This window comes from Typopeltis vanoorti, chromosome 4 (genome assembly GCF_054136105.1).
Source record: "Typopeltis vanoorti isolate ZY-2024b chromosome 4, IOZ_Tvanoo_1.0, whole genome shotgun sequence".
NCBI lineage: Eukaryota > Metazoa > Arthropoda > Arachnida > Uropygi > Thelyphonidae > Typopeltis > Typopeltis vanoorti.
This window is the reverse complement of record NC_143552.1, coordinates 169,060,282-169,082,567: the sequence shown is the minus strand read 5'-3', so window position 1 is coordinate 169,082,567 and position 22,286 is coordinate 169,060,282. Positions and strand designations below refer to the sequence as shown.

Genomic DNA, 22,286 nt, shown 5'->3' with positions numbered 1-22,286 from the left:
AGGAAGATAGATGCATTTGAATTATGGGTTTGGAGACACATACTAAGAATACCACGGACTGCAAAGCAAACCAATAAATCAGTGACAGACAGAATAAAGCCAGATTGTTCCCTTAAAGCTATGATCATCAAGCAAAACTTGCCATACTTCGGACATATTATGCGAGCAAATGACAGTCTGGAGAAGATGATGATGCTTGCTAAAGTTGATGGAAGCAACTTTAGAGGAAGACCAAGAATTAGATGGATGGATGGATGGAGTTAAAGAAGCAACTGGAGTGCGCTTGGAGGATCTGAAAGACATAGTCAGGGGCAGATCAGAATGGAGAGTGTACGTTCATGGAGTCTCCAGGAGTCAGAAACGACTTGATGGATCATAACACACCATCGTTACCCCCTGCAGACTCCACTGAATTCAGCATTACCTGATGTATTTCCCCTTCTCCCAAGCACCTATTTCCAAAAGAGGTCACCCCTGCTACCATCCACCTTGATGACGGAGTTTCCCTGCCTGCATTGACACAGACTCATTCAGAGAACAGCACTCGCTCCAGATGTCTACATCCTTCCTGATTCAAATTAAAGCCATCTCTTGTATACAGTTCCTTTCTCCTCAAATGCCCTCCAAACATTCATGTATTCCAAGCTTCTCTTTCAACACATTCTGGGTATTAAACGTATTATTGATGCTCTTCCCTGCAGCTCTACATTATCATAACTGGGCAACACACACTATCTTCCCTTTCTGTCTTCTTTCGTACAACCTCAAGCATGAACCTCAGATATCTTGTCACCCGATTCACACTCCCTCTCAAGTCATTCATGTCCACTATCACAATCATTTCATCCATCTTATCACCTCGCAAACACTCCTCAGGCATTCTATCTTGCACACCACGGATCATCGAGTCTCCATACATTACACTTCTTACCACAGTTTCTTTCTTGCTTACCTGCATCCCTCACTCTCTTCCCCCTCTAACACTTTCTTTGTTCCCCTACTTAGTTGTTGTGCTGGCATCTCTTTCTATCCCTGGTTCCAGCACTCTCTCACATTTTTCTCATTCCCTCTCTTTTACTGATTCTCCTATTCTCTCCTCTTCTATCATTCCCATAACTGTCTCTCATGTCCACTCTGATTCGCTTTGCATTTGTCATTTCCAATTCTCAACTCATTCCCAAGACATTCCACTTCCTCTTTCATCACCTCTTTCTCTCTCTGCAAGCTACCTACTATTGCTCGCCATTCATCTTCCCAATTACACCATCTTCGAAAACTTCACAATGATTCTTATCTTAATGCATATATTGGAATTAATGAATAAATAACATCATCTGCATATGCAGATGATGTTATTCTTTTTTAGCCTCTTTCCGTGCAATTCTGGATATAGGCTTCCTGCTTAACTTTTCACTTCCGTTTTTAGCCACTTTCCATCATCTGAAGTCAAATCTTTGTAGACCATCCTTCTATCTTGTTCTTTGATGACCTTTCCTTATTTTGGTAACCACTCAGTGCTTACTTTTCTCCACTTTTGTCTGTCAATCTACTAATATGCCTATCTCCATTTACATGCTTTACAACACTTCACAATATCTTCTACTCCAATTCTAGTATTTCTAATTCTATCCCTTTTTGTCATGTGGAGCATTCTTCTCTCCAAGTTTCTTTGGGCCACATGCAATCTGTTTTCCTGTTTTTTTACTTGCCACCCATGTTTCACTTCCATAGATAAACAGATAAACACTGGAATAATACATATATTAAAGAGCTTTCTTTTTTAGGCATATAGATAATCTCCCAACAAATAAACTTTATACAAAGTGCTTTTACCTTGTGTGATTCTCCAATTATTTATCTTGTTTTTCCTTAAAAGTAACCAATTAGCTAAAATAAACATAGTCCTCCACAATTTCAATATGATTATGTTAATTTTAGTTTGGTATGATCTGAATTTGTCATCAATTTGACTCTTTAGATTAATCTTGAAACTTTATTTCCTCCTTTCTCTATCATTGTCATTTAGCATTTCCTGAGCTTCATTTTTTTGCTTAAAAAAAAAAAAAAATGTCATCTGCAAAATGTAAGTGAATTAGATTTTTTTTCAATTGATGCTAATGCCTTAACTTTATATTGGTTGTTGAGTTTTGATACACAGTTTTTAATAATTAGATATACTTTGTGAGAATGGCTTGATGTTTTAAGCTGTTTATTATTTCTGAATGATATAGAGAATCAAAGCCTTTTTCAAAATCTATGAACACTAAATATGCAGGAAGAATATATTCATTTGCTTTTTCTATTACTTGGTTAACAGTATGGATATGATCTATAGTTTCCTGCTTGTTCATATGGCTGAATCATCCAAAAACCTCGTGATCCTATTTAATATAAAGGATATAAACATTTTGTATAGTTGCAATAGCAAACTGATTGGCCTACAGTGACATTATCTCTGCTGCCTTTTTTTTATGTAATAAGTTAATCAAGGATTTATGCTATTAATACTACACTGGCTGTGAACCTCCTGATTTTGTGTATTCTGTTAATAAGCCATCTTCTCCAGGATTTTTATTATTCTTTGCTGATTTGTGGACTTTCCATAATTCTTCTATCATGGGTCGCCAAACTTCTTTGACCGTCGACCCCTTCAAGAGTTTCTTGACTTTTTATCAAACCCCTCTATTTTACTATTAAGTAATTATAATAGGAAAAGTAAAAAAGACATTTATCTGAGTTTTTAGATTGTTTATTTTATAGTTAAGTGTTTATTGTATGTATAATATAGTATATATTATTATATTGGATTAACGTCAAAGGGATACGTTTTTGACGTCCTTCTTAACATTACATATTTGATAGGAGGGATAAATAATATATAAAATATAATTTAGATAACAAAATAAGAAGAATGCAATCTTCCTTATATATATGAAAATAAGACTTTTATTAACTTAGTATACAATTTACTAACGTTGTCAATGTGAAGGGTGTGCTCCGTGACTCTTGACAAGATTAGCAATGTTGGGTTCAAAATTAGTAAGTTTCAGCCTTAAATTGCCACGGAATTCTATATCTAGCTTATTTCTTTGTTTTGTTAAAATGGAATTAACATGGCTGAAACCAGCTTCAACCATGTACGAGCTTAGAAATGCAAGCAAAAAGCGGAGTACCACTTCAGAAAGTTTTGGATATTTTTCTACAACATTTATATTCATCCAAAAGCAACTTAAAGTCCTATTTTTAAAAAGTGTTTTAGCTTCAAGATCAATTGAAAATTCAATAAGTTCATCTTGTAAGTTACATTCGAAGATGAACTTATTGAATTTTCAATTGATCTTGAAGCTAAAACACTTTTTAAAAATAGGACTTTAAGTTGCTTTTGGATGAATATAAATGTTGTAGAAAAATATCCAAAACTTTCTGAAGTGGTACTCCGAAAAGTTAAGCGATGATTTTAAATTGCGCTTTGCGTGATAACCCAATCAGGAATGTGCATGTTTTCAAAATCTGCAAAGCGCAATTTAAAATCATCGCTCAAATTTTGAAGATGTTTTGTGTATATTTCTAAGTCTTCATCTTTTACTTCCAATTGTCGTAGATTCGAAAAGTACTGAAAATCTTTTTTGCAACAATGATGATTTAAATAAGGCTAATTTAGCTTGGAAGCCTAAAAGAATCGTCCGAGCTTGAATAATCGTGACATCTTTACCTTGTAGACTGGTCTCTGTGTCATTAAATTTTGAAAATAAGTCCGCCAAGTAGAAAATATGATTCTTATTTCTCTTCAGTTCATCACTCAAAAACAAATTAACATCTATAAGAAACTCTAGAGTTGAGTCGAACAACTCAACAAATCTTTGTAGACTTGCACCTCTAGACAACCATCTTACTTCAGTATGCAAGAGTAATTGGTTTGATACTTCATTTTTTTCACAAAGTTTGGCAAACAATCACGATTTAAGAGGATGAGCTCTAATTTGATTAATAGATTTAATACACACTCTTAGAGTATCATGCAGTCAGTCACTGACAGTTTTTGCCACCAAATGGTTTCAGTGCAACACACACAGTGAATAGTATGTACACTTTTTCTTTCAGAAAGGCAGCGAAACCTCGATAACGGCCCACCATTGCAGGTGCACCATCTGTGGCTACTGCCACAGATGGTGCACCTGCAATGGTGGGTTTATGATATTCCATTTACTAATGTATATTAGTAAATGGAATATCATTCTTATTTAAATATTCCTCCAAACGCTGAAAAATTGTCAACCCCATTCCATCACTTTCAAGATATTTTGCAAATAAAAATTCATCAATAATTTGATGTTTAGTTTTACTATAATATCTTACATAAGCCATAAGAAGAAGAAGAAGAATTATTGAATGTAGATTCATCAAGTTGAATGGAGAACTTACTATTTTTTGAGTTCTGATACTACAGTTTTTTCTACATCTTCAGCCATTTCACCAGTATGTCTTTTCACGGTATTCACACTCAATGGTAAGCATTTTAAAACGGGGCCAGAATCTTTTTTCATTATGGTTTCAATTACTTCTTTGATTGCAGGTATAACAATGTCCTCTGCAATTGTATATGGTTTTCCTTTTTTTGCTATATTAAAAGAACTATTGTAGGAGGCTGTTAATCCTTGTTTATTGTCAGCTTCGGCAGGTGCTTTCATAAATGATTTTATAGTTGGTTAACGTGTGTATTTCTCTTTCAGTTCTTTAAAAAAGTCAAGATCTTTATCTTTCTTATCGGGATGAAGTCCTTGAAGATGATCCTTCATTTTTGCTGGTTTCATTGCATCGTTACTAAAAAGTTTTTCACAAAGAAGACACACAGGCCTCGTTTCGTTTCTTAATGAAGCAATAAACCCAAGTTTCAAATATTCTAACGAATATTGTCTGCATTTCTTTTTAGAATCTGCCATTGTGGTTACTGGGGTTGTAACAAAATAATTAAAATTGAAGTCAGTAAGCAAAAGTAATAAGTCTAAATAATATACCAGTCACATATTTCTATAGGATGTACAAAACTACCAGCCCTGTTCAACTCTTCAGCATAGAGAAGTTTAGTACGTGAATGAATAACGATTGAATTATAATATGCATGTTGATGAATTTTAGAACATTAATCCCACTTGTATGTCGATGCGCAAAAATGAGACCGGGATCGAATACATGTAAGTATAAGTTAATAAGCAACTGCGCACATCTTGCAATCTCGATCCTGCTGCACCGGCCAGGAGGGAACCACCGACATCTGTTTATTGATAAATACGTCATTTTGGTCTACTTGATTGGCCTCTGTAACTATTTTGATGACCTTGCTCCATCTTATAGGTCCTCTTCATGTCATTGTTCCCACGATTCACTCTTAATTGCGTTGTCATTCAGGATGGAGGTAATCCAAGTTAACCAAATTAAATATTACCCATACAATGATTTCTTATATTTTTCTATCGACCCCTGAGTCCGAATCGATCCCTAACAAAGTTATATCGATCTCTGTGGGTCGATATCGACCACTTTGGCGACCACTGTTCTAAATATAGGAAAGGATTTGTATCTGTTCCTTGCTTGTGTATAAGTCACTATAAAACTCTATTATAGTCCCTATTATAGTAAACAACATGGAAATACTAGAAGATGAAACCCTTATCAACCATTTTAATTATAAGAGTAATCGTAGATTAGTGAGAGCAAGGATAAAAATAAAACATCAAGAGGGAAAGATGGAAATTGTTAATGAAAGAACACTAGAAGGTGAACATATGATAAACCATAAAGAAATTTGAGGATGATGTTATACTTCTTAATAAATCCAGTAGAATGTTTCAGGATTATTTAAATAAATTATTTAAATTTAATCATTACGATAACAAATCTATTATGAAAAACAATAACCACAATAAAATCAAGAACACAGAGAGTTTGATGTAAAAGCAGATTATGCAAGTTTGCATGCTATCTCTCATTGCTTTAAATCATCAAAATTCTATCTATTTAGGCTCGGCTGTTTGTTAAGGCAGATAAGAAAATATGCAAAGATGGTATTGTGGGAAGCTAGATGAAGCCAGATGAAATTTATATGGAATGAAAGAACAGCTAGCTAAAACACTGAAGTAGCAGGATACTTGTGCTTCCAAAATAATTTTGACTTATGGATTTGATAGCTGGATTAAAAATAATACAGCTGATCAAAGACTAGAGACCACAGACAGGAGAAATCAGAAAAAATTTAGAGGTAGTGAATAAATAGTGTCAGTAGTAGAATCATATGTTAAAATCATATTAAAATGAAGATATTAGGAAAGGAACTTCACATCATTATTATTCAATAATGTGCACTGAATATATGTATGTATATAATGATAGGATGGCAGAAAAAAGACCCAGAGAAAGATCAAGACCTAGGAGGACTGATGCAGTTATCAGTGTTCTTAGAATATCCAAATGTAAGAGCGAGACAATATCTCAGACTAGATAAACTGGAGATTAATATGGAAGAAAGCTGTTGACAGAAAGGAGTAATAAATGCAAATTATGTAATAGCATCATCATATGGACAGGGATGAGCAATATACAGCCACTTCATAACCCCAAGTGTGGTGGTTTCACCAATCTATGAAGTTCAATCACCTGGTGGGTCTAGTTGGCATTTACAACTAAGAAGATATTCTTTTCATGTGGGAATCCTTGCCTATAAAGCAACAAAATTACATGATAACCACAGTAATGAACTTTAGTGAAAGTGCAGATATTTTGCACTGAAAATAACAGCACATCATCAGACAAGCACATTAAAGAACAGGAATGCAAGGTATATACAACAATCACTTTACCAATGAAAAACGGTTCTGCTTCTATGGAGAAGACGAGTTTCATCCCATAGGATACTGTGTTTAGTGTCAATGCTATGCTGTGCAAGGCCAAGCCAGACTTTGAGATTTCATATATTCAATGTAGTATCAATGTTCATTAATTATTTTTTCCATAGAACTGTCTGCCAAAGTATGTCAAATTACATTCACAGGGGATCTGGTAAACACCACCTAAAGATAGATGTGACAGTTTGTCTTTTGTAGATGGTAACATTGTTGATAGGAAAATATGTGGGATTAAGGTGGATAATTCGGCAAAATTCTACCAAAAGGTTCAGATACCAGAAATATAAGGGAATGGAACTGCAGTCTGTTGAAGAATACGTAGGTGTTCAAACATAGGAACCAATTACCTGTTGGATTTAATGAGGATTATAATCATTTAATTCCATTATTGTTTTGAAAGTGAGAAGTTCTTGTTGCAAGCTTGAGGGAGAGGAGTACACATTATGTGCTCTGTTAATTAATGATTTGATAACACCAATTTTTGAGAGGTGCGATGAGCAGACTTTTGATGAATGTATCTGCCAATAAAGGTAGGTTTCCGACAAACACTGGTTGACAATTTTGCAGCTATCTAAGCCCGCTCCTAGGCACTGCCTTAGTGGGTTACGCTGCTTGGATGCGTATTTTGTAAACGAACGGAAAGAACTCTTGGAGCAGAAAACATGGATATGAAGATTTCTAAGGAATAAGCAAATAATAAAGTTGCTTATTCTGGCAAAAGAGGTAATAACAGCTACTATCTTTAAGAAAGAAAACATTATCGCACTATGAAGTAACAATATAAGTAAATATTTTTTTTTTTTTTTAGTTTTCTTTTCATATCCTTTAAATCTTCAGTTTTTCCTGCTAACCAATTGTGAGTACTGGCAGTTTTATTTATTTATTTAAAAAAAAAATATTAAAGCACTGTGAAGATCAAAAATGGGAAATTCAAGACTAGGTATCCTTGGCAAGGAATATCAGATAGCACAAAAGTACAACTATTCCTGGAAGTGGAATTAAAAAGAGTATAATTTGCACAGTTAAGATGGATTGTGGTCGTTGTGCTAATATGGAGTTCAGTCACTCACAGGTCTGGATGTCTGTAGGTGATGTGTGCACAATATTTAAGTCATTGTCACAAATACTACTTAAGTCAATGTGATTTTTTCTTTTTGTAAGATTTATTGCATATTTGCTTTTTTTTTTAAACTTTCTGAAGTGAGCTAAATTTTTTTTATTTTATTTTAACTGTGACTCTATATTTGAGTTTACTGTTATGATGGTGCCAAAGAGATGAAGGGAAAAGAACAGAGAAACATGCACATTCACAGAGCATTCAGTCTTCATAGCATAATGTGGCCTTGACCATACCCTTATATACACCATGAATGGCCTTTCTCTCCCCTCCCACCCTACACACACACAATCTGATGGCAGTAAGATTATGGACCAGCTGATCACGAAGCCTCCAAAATATGTTTTCATCAGGTTTGGCAGCAACCTGTACAACTGCTATACCTTCAAAGACAAGGGAGGTTCTGGATCTGCATCATATGTTTGGCATGCCCTTGAGCAATGCATGCACAAATATCATTCACAATGCATGTTGGAAGAGTGAGAAAAATAGGATCCCTACCCTCAATACCAAATACAGCTACAGGGATGAGCAATATACAGCCTCTAATAGAAAGTGATGTGATGATGGTATTTTCACCAGGCAATGAAGGCCATCCACCAACTAGGTCTAGGTGGCAGATGGTTAGCAGTTCAGAATTCAGAACATTTCATTACCTGGAAAAGTAAAACATGTATTTTTATCTTGCTTGCTGCAAACTTACCTCCAAAATCTGACACACGTACTCCTTTAACTGCTACAACAGGACATGAGCTTCCATCAAACTTTTCAGCCTACAAATAAACCACGATACAATAATTTATGATTAACAAACTACTATCATTTTAATTTACCAAAGTACATGCTTCACAGTAATTAAATCAAAGTATCATCATCATGATGATGCTAAATATGAATGTATACCATATGATATGTTCCAGTCTCGTTTTCAATCTAACATCCTCTTGAGGTTTACCTAGACTTCTCTCTTCCCAATTGGTTTATATTTTATTAATTGTTTAGGATATCAGGTGTTACCATTTTGTTTACGCTCTATCCAGTTTTGTTTGTATTTGTTTATTTATTTATTTTTTCTATTGCTACTGATTTTATTTTTAGTTCTTTTAAAATATCTTTGTTCCTTTTATTCTTTCTTTCTTTTTTTAATCTAATAATGTATTTTTCAGTTCTTCTCGTGAATCTCACTTCACTTGTTTTTATTCTGTGTTTAACTCGATTATTCGTTACTAAAATCTTTCTGAAGAAAAAGTTATGGAGTGGGAGAAGGACTAATTATTTTTTGATACCATGAGAACTACAACCATTAGATAAAAAAGTGTGGTGTGTATGATTGAGTTCTGATGCAAGAGAGGATTCACTGGAACAACAGTTACAGGCTCTGCTGGTGAGTGTTTTAATGTTATCATATTGTTGGGGAGGGGGGGGATTTCTGAAGGTATCTGCCTGTATGAGTGGGTTTCCTGTATACTGAAAATTACAAGTTATCATTAGGCAGGCAAGTAGAAAGGTGTCTAGAAAGAGGATGAAGACTACTGAGGTGACAAAGGAAAGAGTAATGTATCAGGGCCATGAGACCAAATAGAAAACACCTCAATCATCTACATATCATAACCAGACAGAGGATTGTTTAAGAAGGACTGAGTCAAGAGCTTATTTCTCAAAACTTTCCATGAAAAAACTGGAAAGGGGTAGGGGTGAGAGGGGAAACCCAATAGAGTACTCTGTTTATAATTTTTTTCTCCAAAGAGAAATAACTGGAATGGATAGCAAAAGAGATGTATGATATCAAGAAGAAAAATTTTTTAAAAAAAAGTAAGTGTTATTTAAGGAAATGTTGGTGAACCATGAGGTAGTGTCAAAGGTCAAGGTATCAGTATTATTTGCAATTAAATTTTCAACAGAACTTTTAAAATGGAAAGTTTTTTTATGTATGATTTAGTATGATCAGTAAGGAAATAGGGCAAGAGATTTTGCTGTTTGGATAATTTATAGCATGGGTAATCAGTAGTGTCTCCTATGAGTCTTAGGGAGGGGGAGGAATTGCGTTTATGAATTTTAGGTTAGCCATAAATCCAAAAGTGGGGGAGAATGGCAACTGAAGGATTTAAGTTTTTGTGTGATGTTAAGAGACCATTAAGAAACTTCTCTGAGAAGACTAATTTTTTAATCTGAGATTCAGTGGGATCATAATCTAATGGTCTGTAGGTGGAGGGGCCTCTGAGAATGAGGTAATGTTATCATATTCAATGGCATTAAGGATAACAGTAGCACTTCTCTTGTCAGCTCTGGTGATGACTATGCTATTATCTTTATGTAGTTTCTTGATGGCACTGAACTGGCAGATTGATAGATTTCTATTAGGAGGCAAAGATCTAGAAAGGGAACTAGTGATGTCAAGCCTAATGTTGTTAGCTACCTATGGAGCTAAGTTATGGATACTGCATTCAGTATGATGAATGCAGCATCCATATGCTAGATCTAATGCTGAACATTAGATCTAGTGCCAGTAGTTGTTTAGGTGCAACTACTGGCACTGGTAATATATTATCAATTGGTCGAGACTTGGGACAATAACAGCAGCTTCGTTAAGCCTCTTTGATGATAGGTTAACTATTGTATGAAGAGTTTGAACTTGAAGCATGGGTTTATAATCCAAAAGAATGTTCTACTTATTGAAATGTTTATTTTCAAGAATTCTTTTGGAGCATACGAAAATAGTGCAGAGTTTCAAGCATTGGTGGCTGTGAGAATGGTGAATGTAGCAGCGATCTGTTCAAGTAGCAGAACAAAACTGTAATTAGTAATGCTATCACCATCCCCTGTGTCTGAGTCACATCAAATAAACTAGCCAGAATCTTAAAGAAATACAATCTGTGCACAACTTTAAAGCCCCACTTAAAACTAGCTACCCTTATCCACTCCACTAAAGACAAACTCCCTCTTCTCTTGGTTCCAGGTGTATGCAGAGTTCCTTGTTCCAACAAGTTGTCCTACCACAGACAGACTGAAGAATAAATATCTGCAGTCATGACTATGGTGGTCAATCGGGTCTTTTGTCGACATGTTTCACTTAGTTTTGTGTTGCCTTTGTGTGTGTGTGTGTGTGTGTGTGTGTGTGTGTGTGTGTGTGTGTGTGTGTGTGTGTGTGTGTGAGAGAGAGAGAGAGAGAAAGTCTTGTTGTACTCCCTGACGACGTCTCTGTAACTGAGACAAAATACTGAAGAATTCGATATTATTTTTAACCCTTTCCCAGTGTTGTTTTACTCCATTAAACTTCTAACATGAGTTTCTCCCAGCACTTAAGCATTAACACATGAGAGAGACACACATTAGATACATTTTTCGGGTATTCAAATAGTCAAAATCTAAAAATTCACTTCACAATGGAAATGGAATTAAATCGCTGCCTGCACTTCCTAGATACACTAGTCACATACCAAATGGTTCATGATCTTTTTCTATTTATAGAAAGTCTATCCATACTTGAAGATATTTGCACAAACAATTTACACAATCATTGAGCCCAACAAAGTATCCTAAAAACACTAACACAGAGAGCCAGAGCTATCTGTTCCAATGATACTACTCTTATCACTGAACTCACCTACCTTTGACACACTTTTCAGCTAATAACTATAATTCCCAAATAATAAGGAAAATACTAAATGCCTGCCCTCAATCCTCTCCATTCCCAAATATACAAGCCCACAGTAAAACTATCTCATACAATCAAAGCACACAAATAAAGATATCCAGAGTGCTTAATAAATATCAGCTCCACACCACATTTAAACCAAATATCAAACTGGCAACCGTCTTGTGTTCCCTTAAGGACAAACATACCCTCTCCTTTACAAACAAACTCTCCCCTCCATACTTGGATCCAGAAGTATATGAAGTGACCTGTACTTGTAACTTGGTTTATTATGGATAGACAGGAAGACCTGCCTTGAAGAACATAAATACAGGGCTTTTCAAAAGAGGGTATACAACTTTGCATGACAATAGAAGGTAAATAGTGATAGATGAACAATTTTTATTACTGTGCAAATGTAGCATAACACTTGAATTTTCAACACAAACAGTTAAAGTTTCATATGACTACCTCCAGTAATTCTGCAGACATCCCATCTGTAATCAATTTCCTGCCACATGCTGCAGAGCATATCTGACGTAACTTCAGCAATATCAGCAGTAATTCTAGAACACAGCTCATCCAAATTGGCTGGTAGTGGTGGAACAAACACTCAATCTTTTGCACACAAGAAAACAAGTCCCACAAGAAAAAATCTAACGGTGTAAGGTTGGGGAAACGAAGTGGTCATGCTACAGATGATCCTCTACCAATCCATCTGACTGGGAAACTGGCATCAAGGTATGACCTTACATCTCTCAGGTAATGAGAAGGTGCTCTGTCTTGGTTGAAATGTAAGCATCTGTCATAGTCATCGTAGTCATTGTTGTCTAATTGTGGTATTAGGTACCCTTGTAGCATGTCCAGATACACACCACTAGTAATGTTACACTCAGAAAAAAAGAAGGATCCATACACTTTCTTCTTGCTTATGATGCAAAAAAACGTTAGTATTTGAGGTGCCGCAAACATGTTCTATGATGGTGTGTGGATTTTCGCTTCCCCAAATTCTGCAGTTGTGTTTACTTGCCCACATACATGAAAAGTGCACTTGTCACTGAAAACGATCGTGTCCAAAAAGTCCTCATTTTGTTCTATCCTACTAATCATTTCCATATAGAAATTCTGGCATATCTTCTTATAGTTTTTCTTCAAATGTTATACAAGGATAAATTTGTAGGGTCTTAAATGCAGATACTGTCACATGCCCACACAGTCACATGTGGAATTCCAATTTGACGAGACTCCTGTCTGATTGACTTTCCAGGGCTTCTCTGGAAAATATCCCAAACTTCATCAACAACAGCATCAGCACACAGCCTTCCTGTTGACCTATGATGCACAGAACAGCCTTTTTCCACAAAATTCTTGTGCCACGTGTAGATCGTGAGCCTACTAAGAGGTTCTTTGCCATATTGTTTACAGAAATTCCTCTGAACTTGTGTTGCAGCCTTCCTGTTGACCTATGATGCACAGAACAGCCTTTTTCCACAAAATTCTTGCCACGTGTAGATCGTGAGCCTACTAAGAGGTTCTTTGCCATATTGTTTACAGAAATTCCTCTGAACTTGTGTTGCAGACTTTGTTTTCTCAAACTAAAACATGCAACATGCTTGCTCTGCACCATCAAAAGTTGCCATTTTCAAATGATGTGACATATCATGCCATCTAGTGTCATTTTGTAATAAAGTTACGTGACCAAACACTGACGTGTTTCACTACACTATGACACTTACTCAGCTTTTGTATGTCTTCTGAGTTATTCTCTGTTCTCATGCAAAGTTGTATACATCCTTTTGAAACACCCTGTACATTTTCACCATTGTTATGGCAAGTTAGGACTAGCAGACAATGCCTTGGACATCCCTTCAACTTCTGTGTTGATCCATCTAATCCTGAAGGATTAGATGGATCAACACAGGATTAGATGGATCACATGTTGATAGCACTAGGAAAGGATTAAAAATTAATTTTAATGCTTCCAATATTTGTCTCAGTCACTGAGACATCTTCAGGGAGTACAAATAACATTTGCACCATGCACATGAAGCCAACATAATTCTTAATGAAACACGTAGGGGTGTGTTTGCTATGGGCATTTGTAGGTAGCCTAGGATATAAACTGGAACCTCTCATAATTATTGTTTCCCAAATTTTGGGAAGTTTCATGCATCTGTATTTGTTTAAATTAGGTTTTCTGAGTGCCACTGCAGATTCCAAAAACAGTCTTTCCTTTTAAATTTACTATGGTGGAGCTCACAGGATCTTCTGGAAGAAAACCCTGTGAGTTGTGTCTGCAATACATGGTCTGCAAGGCAAATTTATTATATATCAGACTGTTTTCAGAATCAGCATCAGTTTTAATATATTTTCCAAACCTCAACTATGGTTGTAGCAATTTACCAAAAATCTGGAGATAGTCATTTTACAATCAATTAATATATGTTAACCTCTCTCTTTATCCAATTTTTCCTTTTTATCCTCTCTCTCCTTAGTTCCTTGTATTGTCCATTAAAATATTAATGTGTTCTGTTACTGTTTGTACTTTGAAACACGTTTGTGCTCTAAAAGTGCAGGGTATAAAACCAGTCTAAGTAAATAAATACATTATTCATTTTCTTATGATTATTTAATAATTCATTTTATTCACAACACAAGACATAAGAAAATTGTCTTATGTCTTGTGTTGTGAATTAAAACAGTCATTAAAAAACTCAACATGGACTGCCAACACACAAGCCCATCTATTCATTTTAGAAAACAGTTTGTGTCTTGATGTATCTTGTGATATAGATATTGAATTCCAACATTCTTTTCAAGATTTTTTCCTACATGATTTCAACTGAAATATTTTATGAATGCAATTATATATCATCATCAAATTCCTGACACGTACCCTCAAGGTATGTACAGGATATGATAGTACTACATGAAAAACTTACATCATCATTAACTTCCTATCTACAATTTTCCTCCAAATCAATCTGTCACCTGTCAAGACTCCAACATTATCAGATCTTATATTTCTCTCTTCTAAGGCATTTTTCACCATATCAATCCACTTATATCTTTGTCGTCCTCTGGGTTGTTTTTCTGCCAACCTGGCAGAGAACACGTTTCTGGATGCTAACAATGCTATAATTATATATATTTCTGTGTTGTATTTTATGATTCCATGGCAAAAATTGTGTAGATAATGTATCTCACATTATACAGTACAAGCCAATGGGAAGCAATTTAACAAAAATTGTCATTTAACAAAAGCACTTTCACAAATGTAATCTTTTCCTAGTAAAAGATGCCAGTACTTATTATGAGTACCTAGCTAAAACAGTAAAATCAATTTTAAAAAAATTAGAAGAACAGTTTACCTCATCTCCCCACACAGTAAGGGAAACTTGAGTGTTGCTCTTATCCACTAACTGGATATCTCTTTTCTTAAATTCCTTGTTTGTGGTCCGAGATACTACATTTTGAATTTCGGAGGCACTTTTGCACACACCAATGATATCTAAAAAAATTTAAAAGTAAAAATGACATATCTGTGTACTGACAAATGCTGATATCGCAGTAGATATATAGATCCAGTGAAATATCTATGTTGAATAAACTGAGAGAATGGTAAATGTGAGTAATGAAACCATATAAAATAGATTTGCCACATTAAAAGATGTTGCACTTCTTGGTTCTACTCAATAAAAAATCATCAACACATAGCAACATCTAGTACAATATTAACCTTTTATTCTAAACTAACCATTTCCTACATCATTTCATATACAGTATATAAATTTAACCTTGAAAACTGGATAAGGTATAAAGACTCAACATTTTGGAACAGTAATCTAATTAAATTTAAATTCAGAAATAGATTAAAACCATGATTTCATGGGCCCGCTTAAGGGTCAAGGATAGATAACTGGGAGGAGATCTACACATTAACTTTAAGGAATGCAGGGAAACAACAAGGGCTTCTGACCTAATGTCCAATCCTCATCTCTGCATGGTGCACCTTGTTGGCAGGTATTCATCGGATACCGAAGGAACAATAATGGACTGGCATTTTTACACTTGACTGAACAAATTAAGTTCTGTATTGGCTAAAACAAAAAATGAACATGATTGTACAACATGAAATTTCATGGCAGGTGGTGAGTTGGGCTGGGTATTTTTTTCAGAAAACAAGGGGAAAAAAAAAATCACCTATTGGAACGAATTCAGTGTCAGCAGAATTGAAGATGGGCACAATCAACAGAGGTATAAATGAAAAAGATGAAATGATAGAAAAAACGAGAGAAGTATAAACTGCATAAAACTGGTGTTACTGAGACAAAGACTTAAACAATTCAGATCTTACTAAATAAATATAGGATGTTATATCTGGGGAAAAGTGAACAATGAAAGGAAATACTTGTGATAGCATCCAACATCAAACACAAAGATAGGTATTCGTCTGAAAACTGACACATTTCTGGTACTAATATTTTATAATGAACAAAAATAAGCAATTTCATAGGTAATAGGTATTCTGGAGGTTGTTGAAGAAGCTCAGAAATGGAGGAAAGAGTGCTGTAAAAGGAATTAGAGATGATAAAGGTGACATGAAAACAGGAGAAAAAGATATCCTTGAAGTATGGAGTAATTACTTTGAAAAATTGCTAAATGAAACAAGCAGTGATAGCACAGTGGTAAAAAACACTCAACAGGCATACAGTCAGGAATACATATCCATAACTTGAAGTAGAAAAAGCCATCAAAGGATTGACATGTGGAAAGGCAGCAAGAGTAGATGATATTCAACCAGAAATGCTGAAGTATGGCGATATAAAAGTCTTACAGTGGCTGCACTGCATAGTTCAGAAGGCATGGACAAAGGGACGAATTCCTGATGATTGGAGTAGAGCTCTCATAGCACCCATATATATGAATGTGAATGTGAGAATTACAGAGGTATATCTCTACTGAGTGTTCCTGGTAAGATATATGCAAGTATACTTGAGAAACAGTTGAGAAGAATTGTGGAAGGAAAGCTTAGTGAAGAACAAGCCGGATTCAGGCCAAATAGAGGCTGTCAGGATCAGATTTTCACTTTACGACAAATAGTGTTTTGTCGATCTGGAAAAGGCATATGACAAGGTGCCAAGAGAGAGAGAGAGAGAAGCTTTTCAATACGCTACAGTTAGATGGTGTCAATGGGGAATTATATCAAGCAATAGTTAGTCTTTATTTGATTTGCAAATCAGCAGTTAGGATTGAAGGAAGTACAGGAAGATGGTTTAATGTTAAATCTGGTGTGAGACAAGGATGTACATCATCCCCTCTGTTATTTATTATCTATATGGATCCCATTATGAAGGAAAGTGATATTAAACATGATATCGGAATTGGAGATGTTAATCTCAGCTCTTTGCTTTATGCAGATGATGTCATACTTCTAAATAAATCTACTACAAGTCTGCAAGATTCCCTGACTATATTGAATAACTGTTGTAATAGATATGGTATGAAGGTCAGCAATAAAAAGACAAAGACAATGAAAATAGGCAGAATCGTTGAAAATGTCAACTGGCTTTTGAACGGAGAACCTGTGGAACAAGTGAAACATTTCAGCTACTTAGGCACGATTTTTAGTGAAGATGGTAAATTAAATATGGAAATAGACGACAGAATCAAGAAAGCTGGTATGGTAGGAAGTCAAATGAATAAATTCATATGGAATAAGAGAGAAATTAGTCAGAACACTAAATTAGCTGTATACAAGACAGTGTTCAAACCAGTTTTAACTTATGGATCTGAGAGCTGGGTCAGAAGTAAAACACTTGACCAAAGACTAGAAACCCGCAGATATGAGAGTCCTGAGAAAGTTTAGAGGCGTGAACAGATGACATCAATGGCAATATCATATTAAAAAACGAGGATATTAGGAAAGAACTTGACATTGTCAGCATCCAGGAATGCGTTAGCAAAGCTAATCTCAGGTGGTATGGTCACTTAAACAGAATGGGCGAGGAAAGATTAGCAAAACAAGTGTTCCCTGCCAGGTTGGCAGGAAAACAACCCAGAGGAAGACCAAGATATAGATGGATTGATACGGTACAAAGTGCCTTAGATGATAGAAATATAAGATCTGATAATGTTGGAGTCTTGACAAGTAACAGAATGATTTGGAGGAAAATTGTAGATATGAAGTTAGTAATGTTGTAAATTTTTCATGTAGTACTATCATATCCTGTACACCCCTTGAGGGTGCATGGCAGGAATTTGATGATGATGATGAGGTAATTTCAAGGAGTGATGTGACCATATCTCAAAATGGTGAAATGGACAATGAAACTTACTTATATCTATGGTCCCACATAAGGTTCTACTAAGGAAGAAGTGAAAAATGTTTCGAGTCATTACAGAAGGCATCTGATATTAAGCAACCAAAAGCGCTAGTTCATTAGAGATCTAAACAGTTGGGTACGAAATAAATCCAAGCATGTTTTTGAAAAATATGAAGAAACAGAGAAAGCTAATAATAATGGTAAGTGCCTGCTGGATTTCTGTTCAGGATATTTAGTAATTATTAACATCATGCTTCAAAAAAGATGTGCACAAATTCTCATGGTGAGAAGACAAGAAAAGTTTTCCTGACTATATTATCAATAACAGTCAAGTCTTCAGATGATTGGTTTAGGATAAGAGCATACAAGAGATCTGAACTTGGTAGTGATAAACACTTAGTTTTAAGAAGGATAAAAAAAAAGAATATCTTATTGCAAAAAAAAAAATAGGTAAGAAAGTTTTAAAAAGAATTAAAGAAGAGCAGTTTTTTTTAAAGGTGAACTCTAAACTCAACTATATAAAAATCATTCAAGAAAAAATGAAAGAGTTCAGAAACAAGAACAAAAACTTGGAGTCTCAGTGGCAAGCTCCGAAGTAAACACTGATTGATTCAGCTCAGTAGGTATGTGGTGAAATTGTCTGCAATGACAGAAAAATTAGAACTCCATGCTGATGGAAGGAGTCAAAGAGGAAGGGCCTGGAAAAGAAGCATATCGCAAGTTCCTAGCAATTTAATTCAGAAGGTGCCTAAGAGAGCTATTTGCACAAGAGTTATGTGTAAAAGTAACTAAAGAGAAACATGGGAAGACTTTTGTAAAATATATAACATAAATATCATGATGGTGGCAAAATGTTTCAGAGATGATAAAGGTGACAAGAAAGCTTAAACAAAAGATGTTCTGAATATCTGAAGTAATTACTATAAATAATAAATAAAACAATCAGTAAAAAAACAGTGGCAGGAAATTCATGAGGAATGCCATCAGAAGTGCATATCAATACTTGAAGTTGAAAAGCTATCAAAAGCCTGAAATAAAGGCAGCTGAAGTACATGATTTGATGAGAAATTTATTTTATGTTGGGCACATATACAAGAAGTTGGCAGATCAACCTAATATACTTTAGTATCGTATATATGGGTAGTGGGGTGGGAAATTAGAACCTTGTTGATATTCAATTTAAAAGCCTGTATGTTGTATTCCTTGGGAAATACATCGGGGGGGGGATTTCCTCCTCCTTCATCCCAGTACAACAGTAGCAGGGATGAAGGAGGAGGAAAAGAAACTTATTCTGTGGGTTTCAAGGTGTACTGTGAAAGGATGTTGGGCAGCAGCTGTATGTGTTCCAATGGGCTTAGTACAGAGTGATGGAATTATTAATGCTGTTTCAGATGAACATTTTCCATGGAAATATTTATAGAATATACATATTGCAGAGATTAAATGTCTATGTGAAAGTGAGGGGAGTGAGTTGGCAAGAGATGGGTCATTTATCAGTAACTGCTCTCCTCCGTATTGAGTCAAGCATTTTGAGTCTTTTAGGAGCCCCACTCCAAATGTGAGAACAGTATTCGATAGCTGGGCAGATTTGTGATTTCTATAAGGTTAACAGCTGTTTAGAGGTGAAGTAGTCTTGAGTGAAAGAGAAATCCTAGTTTTTTGGAAGCTGAGGATGCAATGTTGTGATGTGTTTATGCCACGAGAGGCCTGATGTCAAGGTAATTCCGAGAAGAGAAATCTCATCTTGTCTGGGAATTTGAGTGTTATCAAAAATAATACTGAGCGAAAATGATTCTTTTTTGTGAGAAATGCTCAAATATGGAGATATAAGAGTTATACAGTGGTTACTGCATAATTAAGGACTGGTTAGAAGGACAAATTCCAGATGATCAGAGTAATGCATTCATAGTTCCCATCTATAAAAATGAAATAAAACCAAATTCGAAAATTACAGGAGAATCTTTTTCTACAAAGTATCCCAAGTAAAATTTATACAAGCATACTTGAAAAGAATAAGAAAAATTGTGAAGACAAGCATGGAGAAAAACAACCTGGGTTCACACCAGATACAGGTAGTAAAGATTGGATTTTCACTTTATGATAAAGAACTAAACAATCATGGGAATATAACAAGGACTAGAAAAAGTCAATGTCAAACCTCAGAAAAGCTGTTCAGAGAATGCCATAATTATGTGGGATTAATGAAACGTCTATAAGGAAGATAATTTGATATAAAATGTGAGTAAGAGATCTGACTGGCAAATTTTGTGGAGTGCACTAACAATAGACTCTTCCCCTTCTTTAAGTAGTTTTGATGGAATATTGTCAATTCCTGGCATTTTTCCTGATTTTGATATTAAAATTGATCTTTCTATTTCTCTAAATATAGGATAATCATTGTTCTCTATTATCAGAGAAAATTCCTTCTAAATTTTGTTGGTTCAAGCTATCAATCATACTTGAATAATCATACCATCTTTTCAATATTTTTTCATAATCAGTAATATTTGTTCCTTCCTCATCCTCAATTATTCAGCTCTTATGAACAAAAGGTTTGTTAATTTCTTAATTGTTTAGATTGTTGTATGGGTATTCTTATGAAGATTATTCACAATTTCTTTGCATTCTTTGGATAACCATTTCTTTTTTGTACCATTCCTTGTTGTTCCCAATGTACTGAATTGATTATGATCCTGCTGATCACAAAACTGTAATATTTCTTGGGTTTATTGATACCACATTTTCCTTGCTAGGATATTTTTTACTGAATTGATTATGATCCTGCTGATCACAAAACTGTAATATTTCTTGGGTTTATTGATACCACATTTTCCTTGCTAGGATATTTTTAGCAGCTTCAATGACTTTCCTCCAAACTGTGGGTAAGAGGTAACAGGACAAGAATCAGAAGGGATTTCAGAAAGAGCAGAAGCAAGTTTGTTTTTAATAATTCTTTGGTGGATTTTGATTTAGATGTGTAAGGTTAAATTTTTATCTTATTATTTTTTTTTTCATGTCAAATTTTTATTTCAACATTTATGTTGAAATAAAAATTTCAACATAAATGTTGTATGACTAAATTATGGTCACTTCCAATGTCAGTACATGGGAAAGATCTAATTCTTGCTGAGTTTATACAAGTTCTATATTTAATGTTTATACATATATAATCAAATAAGCTGTGTGAAAAGTAGGTTAGTTATGGGAGATCAATCTGCAAAGTAATTTCTACCAGTTTCATACCACTGTTATTTGTTTCTCTTAATCCAAAAGGGGACACAAAGGGGGAGAAAATTCCATCCTATATCTATTCAGATATTTCTATATCTACTGAGCTATTATAGTCTTTCTTTGGTATTTCACTGATCAGATGATTGATTTGGTCATAAAGAGATCCATTTCATGATCATCATATGAGGTATTTGGTACATAAATTTGTATAATAGAAATATTTAGTGGTTTACCCTTTAATCTTTTAAAGGATAAACCTCAATGACCAAGCCAGCATGACATTCTGTAAGGTTTCCTTTATATAGATAACTATACTCCTAAACAAATTCAACACAAAACTCCATTATTAATTAACTAAATTGAATAACAGCTGTGACAAATTTGGCATGAAAATCAGAAATAAAGAGACACTATTTATCAAATAGGTGGGAATATGGAAAACTTCAACTGCATTCAAAATAAAGGAATTAAGTAAAATATTTCAGTTATTTAGGCACAATTTTTAGTGAAGACAGTAAATTAAATTTGGAAATAGTCATCATCATTGTCATTGTATGTTACGCTTTTGTGCAGGGATACACATTTTACTGCATAAGCTTCTGTAACCGATAATCCCACAGAATAGGTTGGATGCTCCTTATTCCCCATAGTATCCCATGCCTGTCAAAACGTCTGTTCACGGGGCCAGTTGGCTGCTTTGCAGGAGGAAAAACCCCAGGATAAACTGGGGAAAAAAACTGCTGTCCACGCCCAAAACCATTTAACTTGGCTATGGCTGAGGAAGATCCTTAAGCTCCTCACGTCACTGACGCGAATCGAACCTAGGACACTCCTTCCCCAGGCATATGGTTGTGAAGTACGTAACAACTAGGCTAACCGCACGGACGAAATAGACAACAGAATAAACAAAACTGGTATGGTGAGGAGCCAAATTAATAAATTATTATTTTTATTATTATTCAGGCCACCAAGGAGTCAAAAGACTCTTCGCAGGAAGTCATTCCTAGGAAATAAAGTCTATCGTACCACTCCTTTAACTCATTGACCGTTCTTGCTCTCACCACTCTATCAGGCAATGC

At 35.0% G+C, this 22,286-nt stretch overlaps 1 protein-coding gene across 1 annotated transcript in view; it reads right to left on the bottom strand.

Annotated features, from left to right (window-relative positions):
• RPA1 (replication protein A 70) overlaps positions 1 to 22,286 on the bottom strand; it is a 283,379-nt gene that overhangs the window by 127,966 nt on the left and 133,127 nt on the right. The window contains exons 10-11 of the mRNA XM_090391585.1: positions 15,022 to 15,161; positions 8,720 to 8,789 (exon numbers count right to left, since the gene is read on the bottom strand). Of these exons, the coding sequence (XP_090247711.1) occupies positions 8,720 to 8,789; positions 15,022 to 15,161 (210 nt within the window). The remainder of the gene's footprint in view (positions 1 to 8,719; positions 8,790 to 15,021; positions 15,162 to 22,286) is intronic.